Source organism: Eurosta solidaginis, chromosome 1, assembly GCF_040869045.1.
Source record: "Eurosta solidaginis isolate ZX-2024a chromosome 1, ASM4086904v1, whole genome shotgun sequence".
Taxonomy (NCBI): Eukaryota; Metazoa; Arthropoda; class Insecta; order Diptera; family Tephritidae; genus Eurosta; species Eurosta solidaginis.
In genome coordinates this window covers 282,211,098-282,235,718 of record NC_090319.1, presented here as the reverse complement: position 1 = coordinate 282,235,718, position 24,621 = coordinate 282,211,098, and the positions used below count along the sequence as shown (strand labels likewise).

General features: G+C 36.1%; 1 protein-coding gene across 1 annotated transcript in view; it reads left to right on the top strand.

Moving 5' to 3' along the window:
• Positions 1–24,621, top strand: part of nau (nautilus) — a 148,805-nt gene that overhangs the window by 51,591 nt on the left and 72,593 nt on the right. The window contains exons 2-3 of the mRNA XM_067770902.1: positions 7,237–7,359; positions 8,443–8,517. Coding sequence (XP_067627003.1) covers positions 7,237–7,359; positions 8,443–8,517 — 198 coding nt within the window. The remainder of the gene's footprint in view (positions 1–7,236; positions 7,360–8,442; positions 8,518–24,621) is intronic.

Genomic DNA, 24,621 nt, shown 5'->3' with positions numbered 1-24,621 from the left:
ACTTATGAAGATGTACTATAAAATACATTGGCGGTAATGATTGTCGCACAAAGCAAGCAACAACTAGCAAATCCATTAAAAATTGCATATAAAACGCAGGGGCAATGCTGTGTTAACGATGATGAGACCAATGAAAATGAAATGGTGGGTATATGCGGTAGGCGGTTCATTTGACTGCATTACATACAAATAAATTATGATCCTGCCAGTAATTTGCCAAATAGTTAAAATTTTTTTACGATTCAATGCTCAAGTAATAAAACATAAAAAATGCACAAGCAAACTGCAAGAAGCGATAACAAAAATAACAACACGAGAAATTCAAAAGCAGGGAGGGGGATTGTTAGACTTAATAGCGTATGATGTGGGTTATAGTGCACATTTATGTATATTCCTTCCTATAGGCGATTAAGAGCAAATTTAATACAAATTGTGGAACTGGTTAAGACAATCATAAAAACAAAATGCTAGTGAAAACTAAATTTCTCGTGCCAAAGGGGAGGAGAGGTAGGAGTACAATAATAAAGTGCTTAGCCGTTAATGACGATTTTGTGCGCTCCAATGCATGTTTTCTAGCTTTGCCGCGTCTTTCAGTACTAGGTATCCATATAGCCTTTCTCTGTCAGAAAGAAAGACATTTGTAGTGCAGTGTTAATTATTTTTATTTTATTATATCAATTTAATGCTTGTTTTAAGGTGAATTATCTACGCATTAAATTTTTGACGCAGCTACTTTGTTTTGATTTAATGTCTCCATGTGGGGCCAAAAAAAATTAAATCGCAAAAACGAATTAGTCTGTTTTGAAAGGTTAATGTGATATTTTAATATTTGAGCTATTTCATACCATACCAAGTTACCCAAATATATATTTTCGACATTACTATTAGTTCTTTCGAAAATGTAGGTTTTTTAAACGGTTTTATTTAGCTTGACTTGACAGGCTGGGTGGCTGGGTGGCTGGCTGAACGGCACGAATTTTGTAATTGAAATTTAAGTAACTTCCCTATAAGCTACAAGCATGAAACTTGCAATATAGTTTAGAACCCGATGACAATGCAATAATAGGGAAAAAACTCCGATAGGTGGCGCAAGGATCGAGATATTAAAAAAATCATATTTTTGGTCCGATTTGGCTCACATTTGGAACACATATTACATACAAGAATAGAAACAGTTATGCTACGCCTCACATTTCTGAAACTCAACGTATTGCTGGTCTGGGAATGTATGCTCTCGCTCTTAGGTTAGGTTGAATTGGCCGGTCAATAAAGACCTCACATAGACTGAATGGGTCCATTGTGTTACCAGAATTTGTTTGACGACCAAACGGTAGAACCCCAATCAGGTGCCAGGACATATGCTATAGAATAACTCCGTCCTCTTGGCATATAATAGCAGTTTTCCAGGACCCTGCTTAATTGCTGCCTCAAAATCTGGCAACTCTGCCGCCCCTAATGGAACCTTGACCTGGTGAGCACAGGACATGAACACAGAACGCGCTTAACCGTTTCTTCCGGCAGCTCACACTTCCTACACTTGCCATTATTGACGAGGCCTAACTTATACGCATGTGACGCCAGAATGCAGTGTCCAGTCCGTATGCCCATCGTGAGCCTTAAGTCTTCTCTCTTCAGAGATATGAGCCACATTGTGAGTCTAATATCGTAGGCTTTGCACATGATCTTGAAAATTTTGCAGCACAGCGCCTTTGTCCACGCCTTTCCTGCTTGATGGATGATATGCAACTCCTGTATCCTTTTGATTTCTGGCAAACGGATTGGGATGTCTATCGTACACTGAGCTAGTGTTGCACCCTCCTTTCCCAACTCATCGGCCTTTTCGTTACATTCTATCCCTTCATGACCATGAACCCAGTAAAGATGTATGGTCCGGCCTGAACGAAGTTTTTCCAATGCTTCTTTGCATTCCAGAACACTTCTTGATGATCGCTGCCTGACTATCAATATACATATTAACGCGACTGCAGCTTAAGCACGCTTCCTCCAGAATTTCTGATGCTTTCTTCACTGCTATAATTTCCGCTTGAAAAACGCTGCAGTAATCTGGCAGCCTGTAGGATCTACTTACCAGTCAGAGGAGGATCCAGAGAAACTTGTATGTGGGCAAACAAATTTTTTTCAAAAAAATATCTCCGCTTCGAAGAGGCTCTTAGAGCCACAATAGAGGTGGATGGTTGTCACAAGGGTGCCCCAATGGCGAACGAGACGATACACGTGCCCACCGATGGTTTCAAAGTATCTGCGATATACTGTGCTGATCCGCAAATACACAGATCCTACAAGCTGCTAGATCATTGTAGCGTATTTCAGGCGGAAGTTGTTGCCGTAAACAAAACAGTAGAAGCACTGAATGAAAATAGCTTAAACTGCAGCCGCGTCAATTTTTATATCGACAGTCATGCAGCAATTCACGCATATCAAAGCATCTAAAAGTGTGTTGGAGTGTAAGCAATCCCTAGAAAGAATCGGGATAGGGAGAAGCATACATCTATATTGGTTCCCAGGGCATATGAGAATAAATGGTTTTATCATCAAACTCAGTGAATGAGGGATGGTTTAACTTTTGGGCTAAATTCCCACAGAAAACGGTGATCTGGACAGCCACGTCTATAGAGCGCTTAGATTATGAAGGAAACACTCTCTGCCCTCTTATCCACAATCTGATAAGACATTGCCTGCGTAGATAACCAAATATAATGGCAAACTGCGTTAAGGGTTGCGGAGTCAGCTTTCCAACGTATTGGAGTTTTTGCGTGCGGCTTCAGACGTACTAAGTCTACCACGGAGAAAAGTTTTGCTATGCCGAAAAAGACCAAACTTTAATGAGCAGGATATGAGTATTTTCCAACATAATTTTTTAGTTATTCTTCTACGTTACAGTTCCCTAGTTGGTAGCCAATATAGTTCTCTAACAATTATTTAGTGAAATGTATAGTTCTCGAATCTATATCCAGCATACTCCTCCAGTTGATATTGCACATTGGATATCGAGTTCAGGTGAAGTGGAAAATAAAAATTGTCTGCAACATGGCATAACCAAAGTCAACACTTGTTTGTTGTGCAAAAATAATCAAGTGGTTGATAGCATTGATTAAGAGTTAATAATTTAAAATCATGTATACATGATTGATTTTATTTTCATGAAAAACACTGCACAGTTGGAATGTTAAATTTCACTAATATAATATAATATAATATAATATAATATAATATAACTAGCAGAACCGAATATCACAATGAAAATCACTTTAAAGCTCTCATCAACAGCTTTCATTTGATATCCATAATACACACACATTCTAGGGGTATCCGGGTCCATATTTTGGCCTATATCTCGAGGCCCTAGTCACCCAGCGGTGTAAAACTTACTCTGTACTAAAGCACACATCAACAGCTTTCATTTGATATCCATAATACACACACATTCTAGGGGTATCCGGGTCCATATTTTGGCCTATATCTCGAGACCCTAGTCACCCAGCGGTGTAAAACTTACTCTGTACTAAAGCACACAACAGCAGCTTCAATTTGATACCCATAATGTAAAAACACATTCTAGGTGTATCCGGGTCCACGTTTTGGCCTATATCTCGAGACCCTAGTCACCCAGCGGCATAAAACTTACTCTGTACTAAAGCACACATCAACAGCTTCAATTTCGTATCCATAATTTAAAAACACATCCTAGTGTTACCCTTATCCACGTTTCTGCCTATATCTCGAGACCCTAGTCACCAATAGGTATGAAAACTACCCTGTACTAAAGCACTCATCAACAGCTTTCATTTGATATCCATATTGTATAAACACATTCTAGGGGTACCCGGGTCCACGTTTTGGCCTATATCTCGAGACCCTAGTCACCATCATCTCTCCTTCCTGTATCTTTCCTAAAAATTTCATGGCAATCTTTCTATCCGTTCTCGAGTTATGGAGTGACAATCAAAATGTACACTTCTTTTTATGTATATAGATATAATATAATATAATATAATATAATATAATATAATATAATATAATATAATATAATATAATATAATATAATATAATATAATATAATATAATATAACTAGCAGAACCGAATATCACAATGAAAATTACTTTAAAGCTCTCATCAACAGCTTTCATTTGATATCCATAATACACACACATTCTAGGGGTATCCGGGTCCATATTTTGGCCTATATCTCGAGACCCTAGTCACCCAGCGGTGTAAAACTTACTCTGTACTAAAGCACACATCAACAGCTTTCATTTGATATCCATAATACACACACATTCTAGGGGTATCCGGGTCCATATTTTGGCCTATATCTCGAGACCCTAGTCACCCAGCGGTGTAAAACTTACTCTGTACTAAAGCACACAACAGCAGCTTCAATTTGATACCCATAATGTAAAAACACATTCTAGGTGTATCCGGGTCCACGTTTTGGCCTATATCTCGAGACCCTAGTCACCCAGCGGCATAAAACTTACTCTGTACTAAAGCACACATCAACAGCTTCAATTTCGTATCCATAATTTAAAAACACATCCTAGTGTTACCCTTATCCACGTTTCTGCCTATATCTCGAGACCCTAGTCACCAATAGGTATGAAAACTACCCTGTACTAAAGCACTCATCAACAGCTTTCATTTGATATCCATATTGTATAAACACATTCTAGGGGTGCCCGGGTCCACGTTTTGGCCTATATCTCGAGACCCTAGTCACCATCATCTCTCCTTCCTGTATCTTTCCTAAAAATTTCATGGCAATCTTTCTATCCGTTCTCGAGTTATGGAGTGACAATCAAAATGTACACTTCTTTTTATGTATATAGATATAATATAATATAATATAATAAAATATAATATAATATAATATAATATAATATAATATAATATAATATAATATACACTATATATACGACCGATCTCGTCCATTTTTTCAGACAACAATATGTGCTTTATACGAAAGCATATGGTGAAGTTTAAAGCTTTAATCTGATAAATTGAGGAAGATATGACAAAAGTCCTCTTTTCTGAAAATTGGTTGTATGGGGGATATATTCTATAGTGGTCCGCTCCGGTCGGTTCCCACAAATGTCTAATCGGACACCTAAATCACCAAATTTTATCAAGATATCTCAAAAATTGAGGGACTAGTTTGCATGCAAACAGACAGACGGGCAGACGGACAGACGGACATGTCCAAATCAACTCAGCTCTTCATCCTGATCGGTTCGGTATACTTATTGGTGGGTCTATTTCTTTTCTTTTAAGGACTTACAATTTTGAGATTCCTGACAAAATAAATATACAATTTCATTTTCATGAAAGGTATAAAAATTAATTTCGATTACGGATCGCAAAACGCCATACGGACCCAGCATATTTTGTCATATAAACAAATGTTCTTTTTTGGCAAGAAGGTTGGTTCTGGACCTGAGTCTCTGTTGAGAAAAACCGTCTGAGGTCTCAGCTCGAGCTCTAATTTGATTTAAGCCCAAATGTTTACTGGGAGGAAACAAAATGTCAAATCAAATGAAAAAATATCAATCAGCTGATTGTCATCCGCCACCAGTATTTTACCGCTATGAACTAGTTTTTTGTCATATTGGACAAATGCGGCAAAGCTTTAAAAAGCGAGATGCATATATGTTAAAAAAATAATTTTTGTGATCTTTGGCTTTAATACGGGCGTATGAGTAACTATTACTTGGAGGACAAAAATTTAGCAAGAAGTTTAGCTGAACTGAAAAGAATTTATGAACTCCATACCTACCAATTTTTTTCTATACATAAATTTTACGATATATGCATCAATATACAATGGGGTGGTCATTATTTTTCGACTTTCAAAAAAAATAACGGGGCAAGCCCGTAAAATCATTATTTATTCAAAAAATGCAATGATATGATGATAAAGCAGGGAAAAAATGGTAATAAAATTTTTAATGTTGGCAAAAATGTTGGTTGAAAGGTACTAGAAAAGAGGTAAAATAGTACCTTAAAAGAACCATGCGTCTAAATATTCTTCAAACAAATTAAGAATAATGTTGAGATAGTTTCTCAGGATAGAAAGCCAATTGAGGGGCCACCCTACTATAGAGTATCCTAAAATATTTTTTAAATAAAATAAATTAGTAATATTATAGAGAAATTAAAAATTTTAGACACGGTGATGGTTCCTAGGACATGTTTCTGAATTTCACTTCTTTGTCAGCCAGCCTTTCGGCTGAGTATTGAACTCGAAATCTCCAACATCATTCTTCATGCTGAGGTGAAGGCAGATGCCTCTATCCACTCGGATATACGAATGCTCTGCTGCACGCTTTGTAAATTGTCTCTAAGTATTGCCTTTTTTGTTAATATTCCCTTTATACGCAATTTGGTACATGTGTATCTATACGACATGTTTTTTAATCCAAATTGTGTGGAATATTTACAGGCGCGCTTCAAGGGCTTAGTAACTAAGTATGTCGGAGAATTCGAGTTCACTACTCAGCTCCCGACAACGTAGCTGATAAAGAGGTGAAATACCAATAACAAAAACAGTTTTATAAAGCGATATAAGTCTGTCCCGTTAATTAACTACATGAAAATAAACTAAAGTGGCTCTGGGAGTTTTCGAGAGAAAGGTTATTCGAAAGATTTATGAACCTCTACGCTTTGGCGATGGCGAGTAACGAAGAAGATTTAATTATGAGTTGTACGAGCTTTACGCAAACACCAACATAGTCTAGCAAATTGAAACGCAGCGGCTACGATGGCTAGGCCATGTTCTGCGAATGACAGATGATGCTCCGGCTAAGAAAGGGTTTCTAACGGAACCCGCCTATGAAAGCGGAGGAAGAGGGTGTCCCTCCACTGGAAGGACCAGGTGGAAAACGAGTTAAACTCCCTTGGTGTGGCCAATTGGCACCAGTTGGTAGAGCGAAGAAGCGACTGGCGCACTTTGTTGCACGACCATAAATGTTTAAACGCTTGAGCGTCAATTAAGTAAGTAAGTAAAATAAACTAAATTAAAACACAAATACCCACTGCAAGGCTCCATACTATATTTTTGAAATCTAAGAATTTGCTCAAATAATCCAATCCCGAAAATGGCTTAGTATATAATAGTAAAATAAATACACTCCTAGTTTTACTTGAGAATGTTATCTCAAATTTTTCGAATAAAAAAGATTGCTGCTAAATTAAATAATAAAATTTTTTCTCTTTTTTAGGTTAATGAGGCTTTTGAGGTGCTGAAGCGACGTACCTCGACGAATCCGAATCAGAGGTTACCCAAAGTAGAAATACTACGCAATGCCATCGAATATATCGAGAGTCTGGAAGATCTGTTACAGGTATGTAAATAATGGATATAATTACTATTTGCATAAAACATATACATATACAAGTTTACAACGTCGCACGATATCATCGGTTACTTGTTAAAAGAGAACCAGTAAGGAAGTCTAAGTTCGGTTGAAACCGATCATTACATACCCAGCTGTACACTTGAAATGCTGTTGTTGTTTGTTTTGTGTGCTTAATAGGGCAACAAGGCTGCGCAATAATACATATTGTAACGAATTTACTTGCAAATCCTCTTATTTGCAACCTTCTGCTAAGTTCGAATCACTAAACTGTTGAATAAATAACTCCAGTATTTAATAATGCAAAATGGCCTTTATTAAAGTACTTCACAATAAAAAACTCTACTATTGCTCGACAGATAGCGTGCTTAATCAAAACTGATTCTCGCGCCTCTACTGTTGGTGTTTTTATACTCTGTGATTTCCTCGTTGCATCTTCTAGGCGCTTCCAGAATTTACTTAGTTACTGCCATATAATTATAACTACAGATCCACGTGTGTGGCTCTCATATGCGCGTGTATTTGTGAGCGACACTTCCACAATTACAATTGCATACTCTTGGGAGCGTCTCAGATAAGATATCTGCATGTATTTGTGCGTTGCTTCTCCGTGCGTGTACGTACATATGTGTAGATATAATGATTGATTCGTTTATCTAGATACATAATGATTTATTTATGGATGTGCATATAAGTCACTCTTAGCATCGCCTTAGAGATGATAGTACCCCTTAGTGTTGCTAATATTCGTAACAATATATACATATCTCAATATTTACTCGAGTTATCGTTTTGACGGACGGACGTACGGACGGACGGACATGGCTCAGTCAAATTTTTTTTCGATACTGATCACTTTGATATATGGAAGTGTATATCTATCTCGATTCCTTCATACCTGTACAACCAACCGTTATCCAATCAAAGTTATACTACCCTGCGTACAAGTACAGCTGGGTATAAAAAGGCAACTAAATAAATAAACATTTAAAAGCTTGACTTTTGAATGTTTTTTGTTATTATTTCCTTTGGCATTTATTTATAATTTAGTTTTAATAATTTTCATTTTAGGAATCATCACCCACGCGTTCCATAGACAGTCTCACAGATGGCATAAGTGGGAAAGCGTGTCATCAGGACTATTTGGTGAGTGACATTTTTATGCTAATAAAAAAAAAAAAACCAAAACAGCTAAACAATATCAATAAAATATAAAATACACAAATTTTTATGCCCTGCTTAATTTTGTTTATTTGTGCATTTTGTGTCAAGATTTTTTTCGTGAAACATTTAAAATTAATATATTTTTTACATAATAAAGTTTCTTTTTTTAAATGAGTGTGAAACTTATGTACAATAGTGAGCAGAAAAATAGCAGTGGCAGTTTTTATAAAATTTTGTTAATTTCATTCTTCTATTTTCTAATTTCGACATTTAAAAAAACGACTGTTAATTTTGTTGAGAAACTATGCAAACCAATCTCAAAAACTTTTACGAAAGTATTCGAAAATTCGAAAAGAAATTTTACGAAAATTTCGGACTTTTTAACCAGGACTTTCTGAATTTGTTCAGAAAGAAAATTGTCTAAACCAATGCGATTTTTGAGAGACCTATAATTTGTTCTTTGTTCGACAAAGTCAAATAGAAATAGTCAAAAATGTTCAGAAATCTCCAAAGCAAAAGTTCAATATTTTCGAAAATTTTTTTAATTTTTTCGAATTCGCTTTTGAGATTGGTTTGCATGGATTCAGTTCAAAAATGTATAGTCTTCTTCTTAAAATACAGAAAATAAAAAAAAGAAGAAATTAATTAATGAAATTTGAAAAATATTGCCACTGCTATTTTTATGCTTGCTGCCGAATGTATCTATGTATATTTACTTTAATAAAGATAGTTCACATACGGAAACTTTTGTTGCTACGATGACTTTTTCTGAGTAGTTGCGAACCACTTTCGTTGCCGGTCAAAAACTTTATATTTTCCTGAAATTTGAACAACTTTTTCATTAAAATTTTTTTTTACCTATTTTGTTTTGTATTGACAGATGTTGATTTGCTATTCAGTATTATAAAAAATAAACTATGTTTCTTGATGTTGGATATTTGCAATGGTATAGTAAATGCATAGCAGTGTAATGTAAAAAATATGATACAAAAGTTTGCAATACAATGATGCTAGACCATTTGCACAAAATCCTGAGCTCCCTTATTATTTTACCTATTAAACTTTGTTTTGTTTGTTTGTCATCATTAAATCTTCTTAGGAACTCGCTTTGTCCAATGAGTATAGCTCCGTAAATCTTTCGAAAAACATTTCTCTCGAAACTCCCACGGGCACGATAAGTGAGTTGTACGGATCGGGCTCATCATCTTCCCCTGGCGTTTCATCGCCTTTTCCATTCAGGAGCACAGAAAAGTGTTCGCCGTTTTCGTTTTTACAAGAGTTTGCCCAGGGCCTAAAACATTCCGCATGTCGTCGAATTGTTTGGAAAAATATGCGGAACCTATTCCTGGTGGCTAGGAGCTCAAGTTCCCCCTACTTACGCATTCGTTCGCTTTAAACGTACCCACATTTAAGTAGTTTTTTTAATCTAAAATACCCATCCATGCATCGCTCTCTCTCCTTCAATTTACTAAGTGGCGCAACAAAAGTTGCTGAGTGCAAGTACTGTAAAATAATGTAAATATATATACTTACATATACATATGTGTGTTTATATACAGTATGAATGACCTTCCACATATTATTTGGGTGATCTGAGAGGTGCGCCGTGGCGTGTGGCTCTAGGTTGACGGCACTGTTTGTTGTCTTCGGTGCCCAATGCACGTGTATTACGTGCAAACCGACTGCGGGATAATGGATGAAATGTCACAACAAGAATTGCTTTGATTTATAACAATGACGTGAAGACAGATTTATCATTGAAACATTTTAAATTGTTTTTAATATTTATTTTTCTTTTTCTTTTCACTTGTATTTACTTTTTGTGTCTTAATATTTTTTTTTAAGACTAACATTTAGTCACCAAACATCTAGCAGCTTGGCGAAATTAATGACGTGCTGCCATTAAAATGATCCACTAAGCACTCGGTAGAAAAACTGGATGATAAAATTGTATGTTTATAAAGATATAAAGTCTGTTTGAGGTTTATAGTAGGTTTTAGAGAGTTGTTTCTCTTAAAACTTATCAGATATGGACCTATGAATAAGTTGCATTCAAAAGGCGGCAAGGGTTGAAAGAGAAAGCTCCCGTGCATCACACAGAGATTGCTCCTTGTCAAATTGATTTTCCATCCCATTGGATGAAAACCTGCTTCATTAAAAAAAAAATAAAATTATAAATAAACACGCTTAGAAAAATTTTATTCTAATCAAAAAAACTTGATTCTAAAATTTTGATGTTGCTTTGCCCGGGGCGTAAACCCAGGATCTTCTGTGTGGTAGGTTGACCCGCTACCACCACACCACGGCGGCCGGAGGGGCCTTTGCACCACAAATATATGTAAAGCGGATCCAGTGAAACATTTTAGGGATTGAACTATACGGAAAACATTTTCAAAGATCGGTAGGTTACCATGCCCACTTTCTATATAAAAATTCAAAATGCGTATTTGACAATTTCGAAAAAAGGGGCATGGCATTGCCTACTGTGCCCGCTCCTGATTTTAAAAAAGCTTTGAATCAAATTCGAAAACGGCTCTACATCGGGTCGGATCACTAGAGCTGCTTTGAGAGTGAAAAAAGGACACTGTATACAGATCAGTATTAAGATCGCACTAATTGAGAAAAGTTTTCAAACACTGCCGCTGGGAGGAAAGGAAAGCGGGGCTTATTTTCAGAAAGTAAAAAAAAAAGACTTGAACTACTGGAAAATAGGAAAAATTAAAAACTTTACCAATATTTCTGAGGGTGTCAAGCCCGTGGTAATATCCTGTCGCAGCGAAAAGGCTATTTGTTAATACATCTTCAGAGAGTGCTTAGGTTTTGAATGGATCACTTCTCTTTCCTATTAAACCGAGGCAGTCAGGCAGCGTCTAGGGAAGATGCTAATGTTCGACCCCCTCTTCACTACTATACACTAAACAAACTACATTGGAACATAAAATCTAGTGCGATTTTTCGCCATAGAAATGTGCATCTCAATCTAGTATACGAACTTTTGATGTGAAACATCCATAGACGTAAGGTCGACTTCTGGCGTGGCGAAGCGTATATATGCTGGTATATATTTATGTTAATATAGTATATATGCAGTAGAGTGTACGGTGTAGCGACAGGTCACCATGCGCAATCGACTGTGCGATTCTCTTCCCACTCGATCCTGCGTTAAGCTAGGGTCCTCCCTTGCTTATTTGAGGGTCAATTCGGGGTAATTTTGGAGACGCTCCAGGCGTTGTACTCAGTACATTTGTCTTTCATACAAATTATATCAAGAGAAAGTTCAAAATTCTTACTTCTGAATTTACCCGCAGGGGTCTCCCCAGGGTCATATGGAGGTAATTTCGGAAGAATTTTGGGAATCGCCTCGGAATCCCCCGTGAGTCATTTATGGTAATTTCGGGGACTCCCTTGTGATCATTTGGGGAATCTTTTGAGATGATTAAGAGAACTCTCGTGGGGTCGACCCGGGGTAAGTTTTTGATGATTTCGTGACTCCTCTGGTTCTTCGCGGTTCGTTTTGGGGGTAATTTCGCAATGCCTTCGGGGACTCCATTGGGATCCGTATGGAGCAATTTCAGAGTTATTTGGGGATTATTTCGGCGTCGTTTGGGGGTTACTTCCGGACGAATTCAGGGACTCTTGTGGGGTCAACCCAGGAACATTTTGTGGACTCTCTTGGGACTCCCCCGGGATCTAGGCCGCTTCGTAGATCCACCACTGTATAAATAGTACGACAATAGATCTAATTAGTAATATAGGGACAGCTACCATATCTCTAGCGGCCAGAGTACGCGTTTTACCAAAACTGTGAAATTTAGAGCAGTTTTTACTGTTTCCAGTTGACGCTTACTGAATCTTTATCTGAAAGATCATAGTGCCAGTGAGCGTTAACTGAAGATCGTGGAAACGGCCATTAGTAAGCAGCAAATTATCGATCACCCAGAGTTATCTCAGAATGCTAAGATTAGACCTCTTTGTATTATACGAAATGGTGACATCATAGATATAGAATAAATTAGACAAAGTTAATAAATTATGTTTGTTGTTTTTTATGACATAGCCTCCAATAAATGCAAAACTTAAGTGGGTAGACCCAAGTAAATTTTCTTTTAGTGTATTACGTTGTTCGGCTTTGTAAAGTATACCAATTAATCAGAATTTTCACAATAATAACAATAAAGAAACCATAAAAGAAACATAAAAAAATTAGATAAAAATAAAAATTAAAAAAAATTTGCTAAATATTCCAAGCAATTTGTCCCCATCAAGAAAAAATTAGAAATATTTTTCTTTCTCACCGTCCTTTCAAACATCTTAAATTGTTGTTTCCTGCAGCAAAAATGGGAGACAGTCATTCAAAGCACCAGTTTTGCACTACATGTTTAATGACCACCTCTTAATTGGCGACAATCAGTTGCAGAGCGGGACAATTGGTGACCACACTTGTACTAACAGCGCTTATATCTGAGCTATATGAATTTAAATTATTTACTTAAAGCCATCGATTATTTCAGAACCACCTACGACTGAACCAGTTAAGAACGCGTTCAAAAGGTCTGCAAAGTGGGAATATTGTGATTTTGTAGGACACCACAATGCTAGATGGGTTAGTTGAAAGCACTGCGAGGAGACAGAATTAGAAAAAGTACTGTCCTTTAGTCCGGGCCGGATTAACAAGTAGGTAGATTAGGCAGTTGCCTGGGGCCCCGATTTTAGGGGGCACCCGAAAAATGAAAAATGCTTCTAAATTTTTCTTACAAACATAAAATTCTACACAGTGAAAGAAAAATATATTCAGAAATGAAAATAAGTTTTACTCAAATAATTAAAACTCAATTGACCGTATTCAAAAGGCGACGACCGACAAACTAGACAAGGTTCCTAAAAAGGACATTTCCGACTCATTTGACAAATTGTATGAGCGTGCAAAGAAGTGTATCGAAGTGAAAGGAGAGTATATTGAATAATAAAAAAGGTTTATAACTTTTCTTCAGTTGGAAGATCATACTGGTGAAAGTCCAGCGAATCAAACTTTAAAGTTTCTTACTGAAGACTGTGGTTTAGGTATTCAAAATTGTAGAGGACAATAATATGACAACGCATTAAACATGTCCGTAAAGTATAAAGGTGTGCAAGCAAGAATATTGAGTTTGAATGAGAATGCGATCTATATTCCCTGTTTCGCGCATTCCCTTAATTAAGCAGACATTATATAATTTTTTTCGCTTCCACCTATCGTTGGGGCGTTTTAAAAAATAAAATAAACAATGAGGAAACTTTGAAGACATTGTCAACTACACGTTGGGAAGCACATTTGAATGGGACGAATGCAGTGTACGATTCATTTGATATCATATTAGAGGCTCTAGAAATCATTGCTGATGATGAATCACAAAATACTGATACTCGTTATGAGGCGACGTGTATCGCTAATAAAATGCAAAAATTCGAATTTGGTTTCATGTTGATTTTATGGAACTGTATTTGGACTGCTATGCGTTCAGTGGGTAAGTCTATGCAAAGTGAAAAAGCAGATTTGCAAACGTGTGCTTTTTTGTACAGATTTTTAGAAGAGTCTTTCGTTTCATTCCGTGAAAAATTCAATGATTTCGAGGAAAAAACAAAACAAATATTACCTGGTGTAGGTTATACAGAAATCGTAGAACGTGATCGTCGTAGAAAAAACCAACCTAATGACGGAAATGCTCCAGAAGTCCAGAAGTAGAATTTTCTCCTCGCTATAATTTTAGGACAAAAGGTTTCCTCGAAATCATCGACAATCTTCACAGAAATCAAACGACGTGCGAAAGTGTATATGAAAGTTTCAGAGAGATTTTGCATTTCTCATCAACTTTTCTCTAAGTCATGGAAACCTCCACGAAGCTATAAATTACTTTGTACGTTTTTATTCTAGAGATTTGGAAGAATTTTTCATTGAAATGAAACAATTCCAAAGTTACGTGAACTCCAGGTACACTGATGCACAAAAAACTCATAGTCGTTAGCATAAGATTCTAATGAAAGATCAATTAGCCGATCTATTTCCTAGCACAGAAATAGCTCTTCGGATTTTTTAACATTAATGATCACAAATTGTTCTGCCGATCCTTCTCGCAATTAAAAATAATCAAAGCTGCTGTAGGCGCTATAACGCGACAAGAGCGACTCGAGATGTTAGGTATACTTTGTATTGAGTCAGATTTATTGAACAAAATCGATATTGATGATAGAATTGATGAATTTGCCGAAAACAAATGTAGAAAACGACATGTTTAAAATGCAGATAGTAATATTATTGATATTACATTGTGACAATAAAATTTTTATGAAAGATATAAGTTTGTATTTTTTAATCGAAAAAAGAAGGGAACGGACGTGAAGAAAAAGGGCCCCCAAATTGATGGTTGCCTAGGGCCCCGTCGTGCGTTAATCCGGCCCTGCCTTTAGTGAGATAGTTCTGTGCTAGCTCAGAACTAGCGCGATTCGCTGCAGAGTTACTACGCCATCATCTCGAAATATACGATTTTTCAATAACAACAATTGCGATAAATATGTTGTTTATGGTAGCACTCCTGTCCATATCTAATAATCGTTGTGTGGCTTATTTATGAATGCAATATTTGTTCTTTTTTTGTTGATCTATGAATTATTATTATGCTCGATCATGTTAAAAGCGACCATGTTAGAAGCGATCATACCACACATACGCGATCACGAAGAGCCATATTTCGTTTTACTTGCCAAAATTTGTTTCATAGCTGCACGATCTGCGTCTGGGCGGTCTACGAATTTTATATATATTTGTTAAAATTTCTGTCAGTTAATTAATTAAGTGGTTTTAATAGTTCGGCTATTTTTACAGATACAGAAATCAATTAATATATGTTTTTAGTGTTTCGTGGATTTTATCGCTACTGTGGCAAAATCGCTATATGGGATGTGGATGGTTTGTTGGGCGAGGATAGCGATTAATGCATTTTGAGCATTTGGGAAACAAAAAATAATGTCCATTTGTTTTTGTGGATGCGAGTTAAGTATGTACTTTCGATTTTAAATAAAACAATATACTTTTTTTGTATCTATATGTACTTTAATGAATTCTAAACAGAAGTTCATATGCTTCGGTGTAATAGAAGACTAACTTATTTCTATGCTTAATCGTCTATTTATATGCTCTGGTTTCTTTTTGTTTAGTGGCTGCTGATAATGTTCAAAAAAGGATCTTGCTGATAATGTTTAAGTAGAAATCTTATCTATGCTTACAATGGTTGAATAGGAATCTTTTGTTCGCTGATAATATTTTATTTGGTTTTGTTTATGTTTTGTTTATGTTTGTATTTGGTTTATGTTTAAATAGAAATCTTATCTTTGCTTACAATGTTTTGGTTTCTGATAATGGTTAATAGATAGATAGACAATGTTTAAAGAGGACCATACTTTTTATGTAAACTACTGATTCTATATCATACATGGGATGATGTTATCGGTACAGTAGTGTATTTTCTGTTGTTCTAATATATCTAGATTTTCTTTATGCTTTTTATGGAGTATTTTTACCATAGTTTCCCTAATGTTTATATATACTTCGTTATTTAATGTTATATTGGTTTTGAAATAAATTGAAAAATCTCCATCTAAAATCTCGTTATTTAATATATTCAATCCGCTAATAATAATGTTTCCGTTACCATAATTAATAAAGGGTGGATTCTTTTCTTTTATCATTTTACATTGAGCATTATTTTTCTCTAATATTTGTATTGTACATCCGTCCTTTTTATTCTGCTTACATATAGTTTGATCTATAAAATCTTTACATTTATTGATTCTTACGTATTGATTTCCTTTACATAAAGCAATATTTTTATCCATAACTAATTTTCCTTTTGTTGAAGCTAATGAGTGGATGTAGAATTGTTCACATTTTTCTTTGATTTTTGGGTATTTGTAAACTGTTACAAAGTTTTGTTTGAATTTAACAATTTTAATTTCTGCATATTCTAAAATATTTATGGTTAAAACATTTGTTTTTTCTTTCGCAATGATTTCTGTAATTTCTTCTAAGTCCAATGAAGTTAACAGGAAGTTGTTATTTTTTGCTAAATTAATTGTAGTTAGGAGAGTATTAAGTTCATTGTAGACTTCTGTGAGTATTAATTTTTCAGAGAAATCCTTGGGGTTTAATTTGTTTGTAATTTTTTCGAAATTACTATTTATTATTTTTTGTTTATTGTGTCCCTCAATTAGTTGATTGATTCTTGTCTGTATCTCTACTTCATCATCGTGGTCTGGTGTACCTGTTATTCATTTTAATATCGTAAAGCGTTTAATCCTCTTTTAAATCTATTAACTGGATTAATCTGTTTTATTAATATTTCAATTTTTCGGTGTAATATTTTCACTTCAGGATTTGAATCTAAATTATATTTTGAGTTTAATATATTTTGGTAAGGTGTTAATATTCTAGTTAAATTTGTAATATGATATAAATAATCATAGCTATCAAATATAAAAGCTGGATTCGTTTCTATTAATATATAATCTTTTCCTTTCAGGTCTGTAATACTTGTGTCTGAACTAATTCTGTTTATGCACAGCAAGATTATTATTATTGTGAGATTCATTTCTAGTTCGTACGGATGTTATCTTTGTGTATTATTCTTTTATCAGTTGTTGTGACTGTTTTACCGTTATCCTGTTCAATTATTTTTTTCATAAATCTATCGTGTTTTTTATTTCTTCGGCTTCTCTTAATGTAAATAATATCACCTTTCTCGTAAATAATTTGTTTGTTCGGTGCCTTCTGTTGGGTGATATCTCTTTCTTGCTTATAACGAATTCTGTTTCTGATGACTGTATAGTCGTATCCTCCCCTGTTGAAAAAAACGTCCTCGGGTTTATGTCCTGTGACCGAGTGAATGGTTTTATTGTACAGTCGTACTACTTCGAATATTACCTCTTCGTGTTTACCTTTGGTTTCCTTTACTAGTAAGTTAGTTAGCTCCACTATTGTGCTGTGCGTCCGCTCTACTTGACCGTTCGTTGTCGAATGTTGTGGTGGCACTGCTGTGTGCTGTATATGTAGTCGATCGTATAAGGATTTTGCTACTACATTAACATATGTCGGGTCGTTATCAGTTGTTAGGTTCGTTGCGTATGGGAATATTTGGGATAGTATTTCATTCAAATATATGTATGAGTTTTTCTTATCTGGTATTTTTCTTATATAGCAGAATTTTGAGTATCTATCTACTGTAGTTATATATATTTGGTTGTCCATAAAAAATGTATCCATGTGCAGATGTGTACCTACTTCATTTGGTATTGGTGTTTTTCCGTAAAGTAATTTATTAGGACGTCTGTCGTATTTACATTTTTTACATATCTCACATATTTGTGCTGCCTTCTTTGCCATATCTCGCATGTTAGGCCAGTAATAGCTCTCAGACAGTTCTTTTATATTATTTCTATAATTTCTATGTGCTCTTCTGTGTATTTGTTCAACTATCTTATTCTGTTCATTTTCGTCAGTGATGTCTCTGACTAATGCATTTGTTATTACAAAAGTAGTGGTTGGGAAAGTTTGTACTAGTGTAGTTTTTATTTTGTATAGAATTTCTTCGGTAGTGATTATGGCGTTAATATTGTTTGGGTGTAGTACGCCTTTAATATCACTTATCAATTGTTCTATAGTTGTGAAGTATATGGTATGTCTAAATTTTCCGAATATATTTTTACTTTCTATTCTTACTAATCCATTGTTAGTTTGGATAATAATTTGATTATTAAAATGGTTTAAGCTAGTGCCTACCCTTCTTATGGTTTCAGTGGGTGAGCTGAGTTGAGAGTGCTGCGATTCTGAGTCGGTTAATTGATTAATTTGTTGCCGACTTAGTGCATCCGCAACGATGTTTTGAGAACCTGGTTTGTATACCAATTTAGCACCGTATTCTTCTATTTGGTTTTTCCACCTTTTTAGTTTATTATTAGGGTTCTTCTCTGAAATAGAGTAGGTTAAGGACTGATGATCCGTATAGATTGTAAGGTCTGATCGTCCATATAAATATTTTCTGAGTTTTTGTAGTGCCCAAATTATGGCTAATAACTCTTTTTCGTTTGTGCTATATTTTTGTTCCGTCTCGCTTAGTGTTCTGGATATAAAACAAATGGGATTTCTACCTTGGGATAACACAGCTCCTATGGCAAAATTACTTGCGTCCGTGGTTAAATCAAAGGGTTTATTGAAATCGGGTTGAAAGAGTTCGACTTGTGCTTGTAATTCCTTTTTTAATATATTCATCGCTTTTATGGCTTCCTCATCTAATTTTATTTGCATTCTTTCACTTTGCTTTTTCTTTACGATACCGTTTTCTCCTCTTAAAAACAATGTTAGGGGTTTGGTAATCTTGGCGTAGTCTTTGATGAATTTTCTATAATATCCTCCTAGCCCTAAAAATGATCTTAATTCTTTCAGATTCATAGGCACAGGGTAGTTTTTTATGGTCTCAATTTTTTGTGGGTCTACAGTTATTCTGTTATGTTTAATAATATGTCCTAAATATTCAGTGCTGTCTTTGAAAAAATGAGATTTTTCATATGAAATCTTCATATTTGCTTGACGCAGTGCATTTATAACAATTCTTATGTGTTCCATATGTTCATCATGTGAGGATGAATATATTAACACATCGTCTATACATACATGTACGAATTTTCCTATGTAATTTCTTAATATGTCATCTACGCATCTTTGAAATATTGAAGGTGCATTCTTTAGTCCAAACGGCAGCCTTAAGAATTCATATTTTGCTCCGTTTATGCTAAAGGCTGTCTTTTCGGTGTCTGGCTCCTTGATTTTTATCTGATGGAAACCTGCTTCCAAATCTAGGGTTGTAAAAACAGTTGCTTTACCTAAATTCTGTATTGTCATGTTGACATCAGGTATGGGATATCTATCGGTAATGGTTTCGCTATTCAATTTCTGGAAGTCTATGACGATTCTTCTCTTAGGGTTTCCTAATTCGTCAGTTCCTTTCTTTGGTACAGTCCAAACAGGTGAGTTATAGGGACTCTTACTGGGTTTAATTATATTATTCTCTAGCATTTTATTTATTTCTTTATTTATGAAATTATTGTCTGAAAAGGGGTAAGGGTACTGTTTCGTCCATATTGGCTCTTCAGTTTTAGTGCGAATCGTGGCTTCAATTGTTGTTGTAAATGGTAAAATAGGATTTGTTTCCTCATTAATTCTCATAATTTCTTCAACCTCTTTTTTATATTTGCTCTCATCTATTGTGAAATTTACTTGACTGACATCCATTTCTTTTTTCTTCTGCTCTGTTCTCCTGACATACATCATTTTATATTCGAACAGATCTATCTTAGCCTTCATTTCTCTCAAGGATTGTTCTCCTAATATCATATCAAATTCTTTTAATTCTTCGATTTCAAAAAATACTAATTCTTGTCCTAGCATTCTTATCTTCTTAGCTGAGTTTATTGTGTTTGAACCATTCAGAGTTCTACTAACAAATTGTTTAACTGGAAAGGTCTTTCTATTTGGAATATTTTTCCTAATATAATTTAATGTCGAGCCTGTGTCTATTAAAACTAAAAGTTTTTTATTATCATGTAAAATAATCTGAAGACACGGCAGATTATTTACTCGTCTAAAAAAGTAGCTCTATTTTCAAATTCACTTTCATCTATATTTACCTTTAATGACTGATCACTATTATTATCCGTTATTTGATAGATCCTTTGTAGTTTCTGCGGTACTATATTATATCTTGATGACGTTGGTTGGTGGTTTCGTTTAAATGTTTCTCCTCTATTGGGATTAAAAGGTGCATATCCTGCTCTTTGTCGTTCATAGTTGTTTCTGAAAGGATTCTGTTGATACGATTGCTGTTGTTGATGCTGATTATTCGTGGATTGCCGGAATCTTCCTATTGATGTATCCACGTCCATTGGTGTCGGGTTTGATCTTCCCATATGGGGAATAGGTTCAACTCCTGGTTGATACCTCCTTTCATTTTGTGGCTGTTTAATGTAGTTATACGCTTCTCGTCGTATCAGATTATTCTGCCTTTTATAAAGAATCTCCGTGGCAATTGCGTATGCACTTTCGAAATCTCTTGGTTTTGCTGCATATAATGTGTGTTGAGTAAATTCATCATTTATGCCATTGCGGAAGCAATCTATGGCCATTTCTTTTGTGACCTGCTGTAGAGAGTGAGTATTCCCTGGGTAATCAATTTCACATTTAGTCATTGCTAAATTAAAGATTTGACAGATCTTGCTGTGGAATTCGGATAGCGTCTGTTTTCCTTGTATTTGTCTTTTCATTTCCTCTATGAGGGCGTTATAGCTTCTAGTATCGGCGTAGCTGTAATCTAGGCGATTGAGTATTGCTTGTAAGTGGAACACTGTGCCATGATTCTGTAGAAGAGTTGCTGGTTCTCCTTCGATCTTCGTGTGACGTATTATAAATAATGCATCGTAATATGGTTTGGTATTAATAAAGGCTTCTATGGGACTCATTGCTGATATAATGGTTGCCCTCCATGTCCTGTATTTGGATGTGTCTCCGTTGAACACTGGTAGCCGTTCGAATAGTCTCAGATTTATTTCATTTGCATTGTTTATCCTGGGACTTATCGGTTGGAATTCTTCGATATTAGGTACTTGCGCTTGCCGCAGCTGGGCTAATTGTGCTTCTATAGCGGCATGAGCTTGTTCCAAGGTTACTAACCTTACTTCCATAATGATTCCCCTGCTTTGGTCAAACACTTGTAATCGTTTTTTGCGGAAGAGGTCCAGTTTTATTTTCTGGTTCTCCTTGTCCTCTTTTTCAGGACGTGTGGAATTTGATTTTTTTAGGAGTTCCTTTTATTATTCACTTATTCACTTATTCACTTATTGAGCCCCCAGTTAAGTATGTACTTTCGATTTTAAATAAAACAATATACTTTATTTGTATCTATATGTACTTTAATGAATTCTAAACTGAAGTTCATATGCTTCAGTGTAATAGAAGACTAACTTATTTCTATGCTTAATCGTCTATTTATATGCTCTGGTTTCTTTTTGTTTAGTAGCTGCTGATAATGTTCAAAAAAGGATCTTGCTGATAATGTTTAAGTAGAAATCTTATCTATGCTTACAATGGTTGAATAGGAATCTTTTGTTCGCTGATAATATTTTATTTGGTTTTGTTTATGTTTTGTTTATGTTTGTATTTGGTTTATGTTTAAATAGAAATCTTATCTTTGCTTACAATGTTTTGGTTTCTGATAATGGTTAATAGATAGATAGACAATGTTTAAAGAGGACCATACTTTTTATGTAAACTACTGATTCTATATCATACATGGGATTATGTTATCGGTACAGTAGTGTATTTTCTGTTGCACTAACTTGCGGGTTTATTTTGGTACTCGTCAAAGGTAATGTCCGCGGCAGAATGGAATTTTTCATAAAGATACGTTCAACGCAATCTTATGCATGATGAGTAGGTTAGGCTAGGTTTAAGTGGCTGCCATCCGCATCGGAGCGGCACACCTAGGCCTTTATAGGCACATTGTGAAACCACACGGATTTGCTCCTACACTCTCCTAAGAAAACCACTTCATTGAGTTTGTGAAGCTAACTAAGCGTCGTGTATTGACTTCAGCATCAGTCAGATCTACGCGAAACATCTTGCCCATAAAACGTTGCCTTCTTCTACAGAGCGCTGAGCATTCGCAGAGTAGATGGCTAACAGTTTCAGACTCTTCTTCGTTGTCGCAGCTTTTACAATAGTCATTAAATGGAGCGCCAATCCTTTCCGCATGCGGTTCAACGTTCAAACGTCACCAGTGAGAAAACCTACAACTAAGGAAAGATCCCACTTACGGAGGGTGAGAAGCTCTTGCGATCTCTTCTCATTCCATTCCGGCCATGTGAGTTTTGCCGTGTGGCATATATCATGATGATTTCACCTGGCTCCGGCTTCCATCAAGTAGAGCCTCCTTTATATTGAGCTTGCAGGTGGAGAGCGGCATGCCCAACTTTTCCAAGATGGCAAAAGTGGAAGGGAGGTACCCTTTCTTGCAAGCTCAGCCGCCATCTCCCTACTTCGTATGCCCTTATGTCCCGGAACCCATACCAGATGCAGAGTAAACTGTTCAGCCATCACGTTGAGTGATCTGCGACAGCCTACTACAGTTTCAGAATTAGTTGTGACAGAGTCAAGGGCTTTCAGTGCTGCTTGATTGTCTGAGAAAATATAAATGTGCTTCTGAAAGACTGCCCTCTACCTAAGGCAGTCCACGGCGTCTTGTATGGCCGCAAGCTCGGCCTGAAATACGCTACAGCGATCTGGTAGGTGAAACAATCTTTGTATGTCCAATCGTTCCGAATAGACACCCCTCCGATCCTGTTATCCAGTTTATATCCATATGTGTAGATCTGAATGCTGTCAGTGGGCCAATCTGGGTCATTCACCCACTGTTCCGTCTCTGGTATTAAAATCTCGTATCCCTTGTTAAAGTTGGTATGTGGTTTGCAGAAATCTATCCATTTTGGTATGCAGAATCTGTCAAGAATTTCAGTATGTTGCAGTATACCATGTGGTCAGTTTCCTCAGCCTAATAGCTGCACATGCTGCGTATTTTATGCCTACTATATCTATGGGTAGTAAGTTCAGTATTACATTCATAGCCACCGTTGGCGTTGTGCGGATAGCTCCGCTTATGCATAGTAGTGCAGATCTTTGCACATTTTGAAGTGCAAGAACCATCGAGGATTTATTTAGGGCGGGCCACCATACCGCCACCCCGTATAGCAATATTGGCCTAAGTATGGCCGTGTATATCTAATGCACTATCATACGTCCAATTGCCCCTTTACATGTGTAAAAGGCAACCGTGGCCTTACGGATGCGTTTCGTGGTGTTTTGTGTCCAGTTCAATTTCTTATCAAGTTTGAGCCCTAGATAGTTGGCGGACTTACTTAACTGAAGCACTGTGTTTGCCAGCACCCGAGTTGAGAGGTGGTATCTTATACTTCCTCATAAAGAGCACCAGTTCCGTTTTATTTGGGTTCACGCCCAGACCATTATCAGCGGGCTATGTTTGGAACCTTCTTAATTCCTCCTGCATCATATCGCAGAGAGTTTGTGGAAACTTTCCACTTATCACCAAGACAGGATCGTCAGCATATGCTATAACTTTACAGCCCCTCTCTTCCTCTATGTCCCGTAACAGTTGATTCCCCACCAATACCCACAGCAGAGGGGATAGGACTTCACCTTGGGGAGTTCCCCTACTGAAGAACCTGCTCACCGATACCCCTGCAAGGTCTGCCTGTACCACCCTGCATGCAGAAATTGGTGCACAAGCTCCACCAAGAGAGAGATTCGATGCCCAGATCAGTCAGTACCTTAATGATCGAGTCCGGTTTGATGTTGTTGAACGCTCCTTCTATGTCTAGGAATGCTGTCAGGCAGTATTCCTTGAAGGAAAACGATCTCTCTATGCTCGATGTAATTTCATGATGAGTACACTGCATGTATTTTTATGGAAAACAGCAGATCTAGCGACACTAGCGCCATCTGACATAAAAAAGTTGGTAGTATTCAACTTTTGCTACGTGTAAAGCCTTGCCCATCCACTTAAGAAATTTCCCGAATCACTGTTTCGATCTGTTAATTTTTCTTCTAGTTATGGCTCCCGAAACATAGAAAATTGCTTAGTCATAAAAGGGGCGGTGCCACGCCCATTTTTTTTAATTTGAACTTTTTCCCATTTACTGTTATAAATCCACTTGGGAAATTAAATACCATTAATACAAAGCTCTTTTTGGCTAAGTTATGGCTTATTTTATTCGTACACGCGCCTTTTAAAAATCTTTTATATAAAAGTGGGCGTGGTCCTTTGACCGATTTCGTAAATTTTTCTTCAAAGCATTTCTTACAGTAAGGGCTACCTCTCTGCCGAATTTTGTTACGATAGGTTTAACGATTTTTGATTTATAATTAATAATATTTGTAAAATTGATTTTATTACAAATTTTTTTTTTTCAAATTTTTATAAAGAGTCTCAGTAT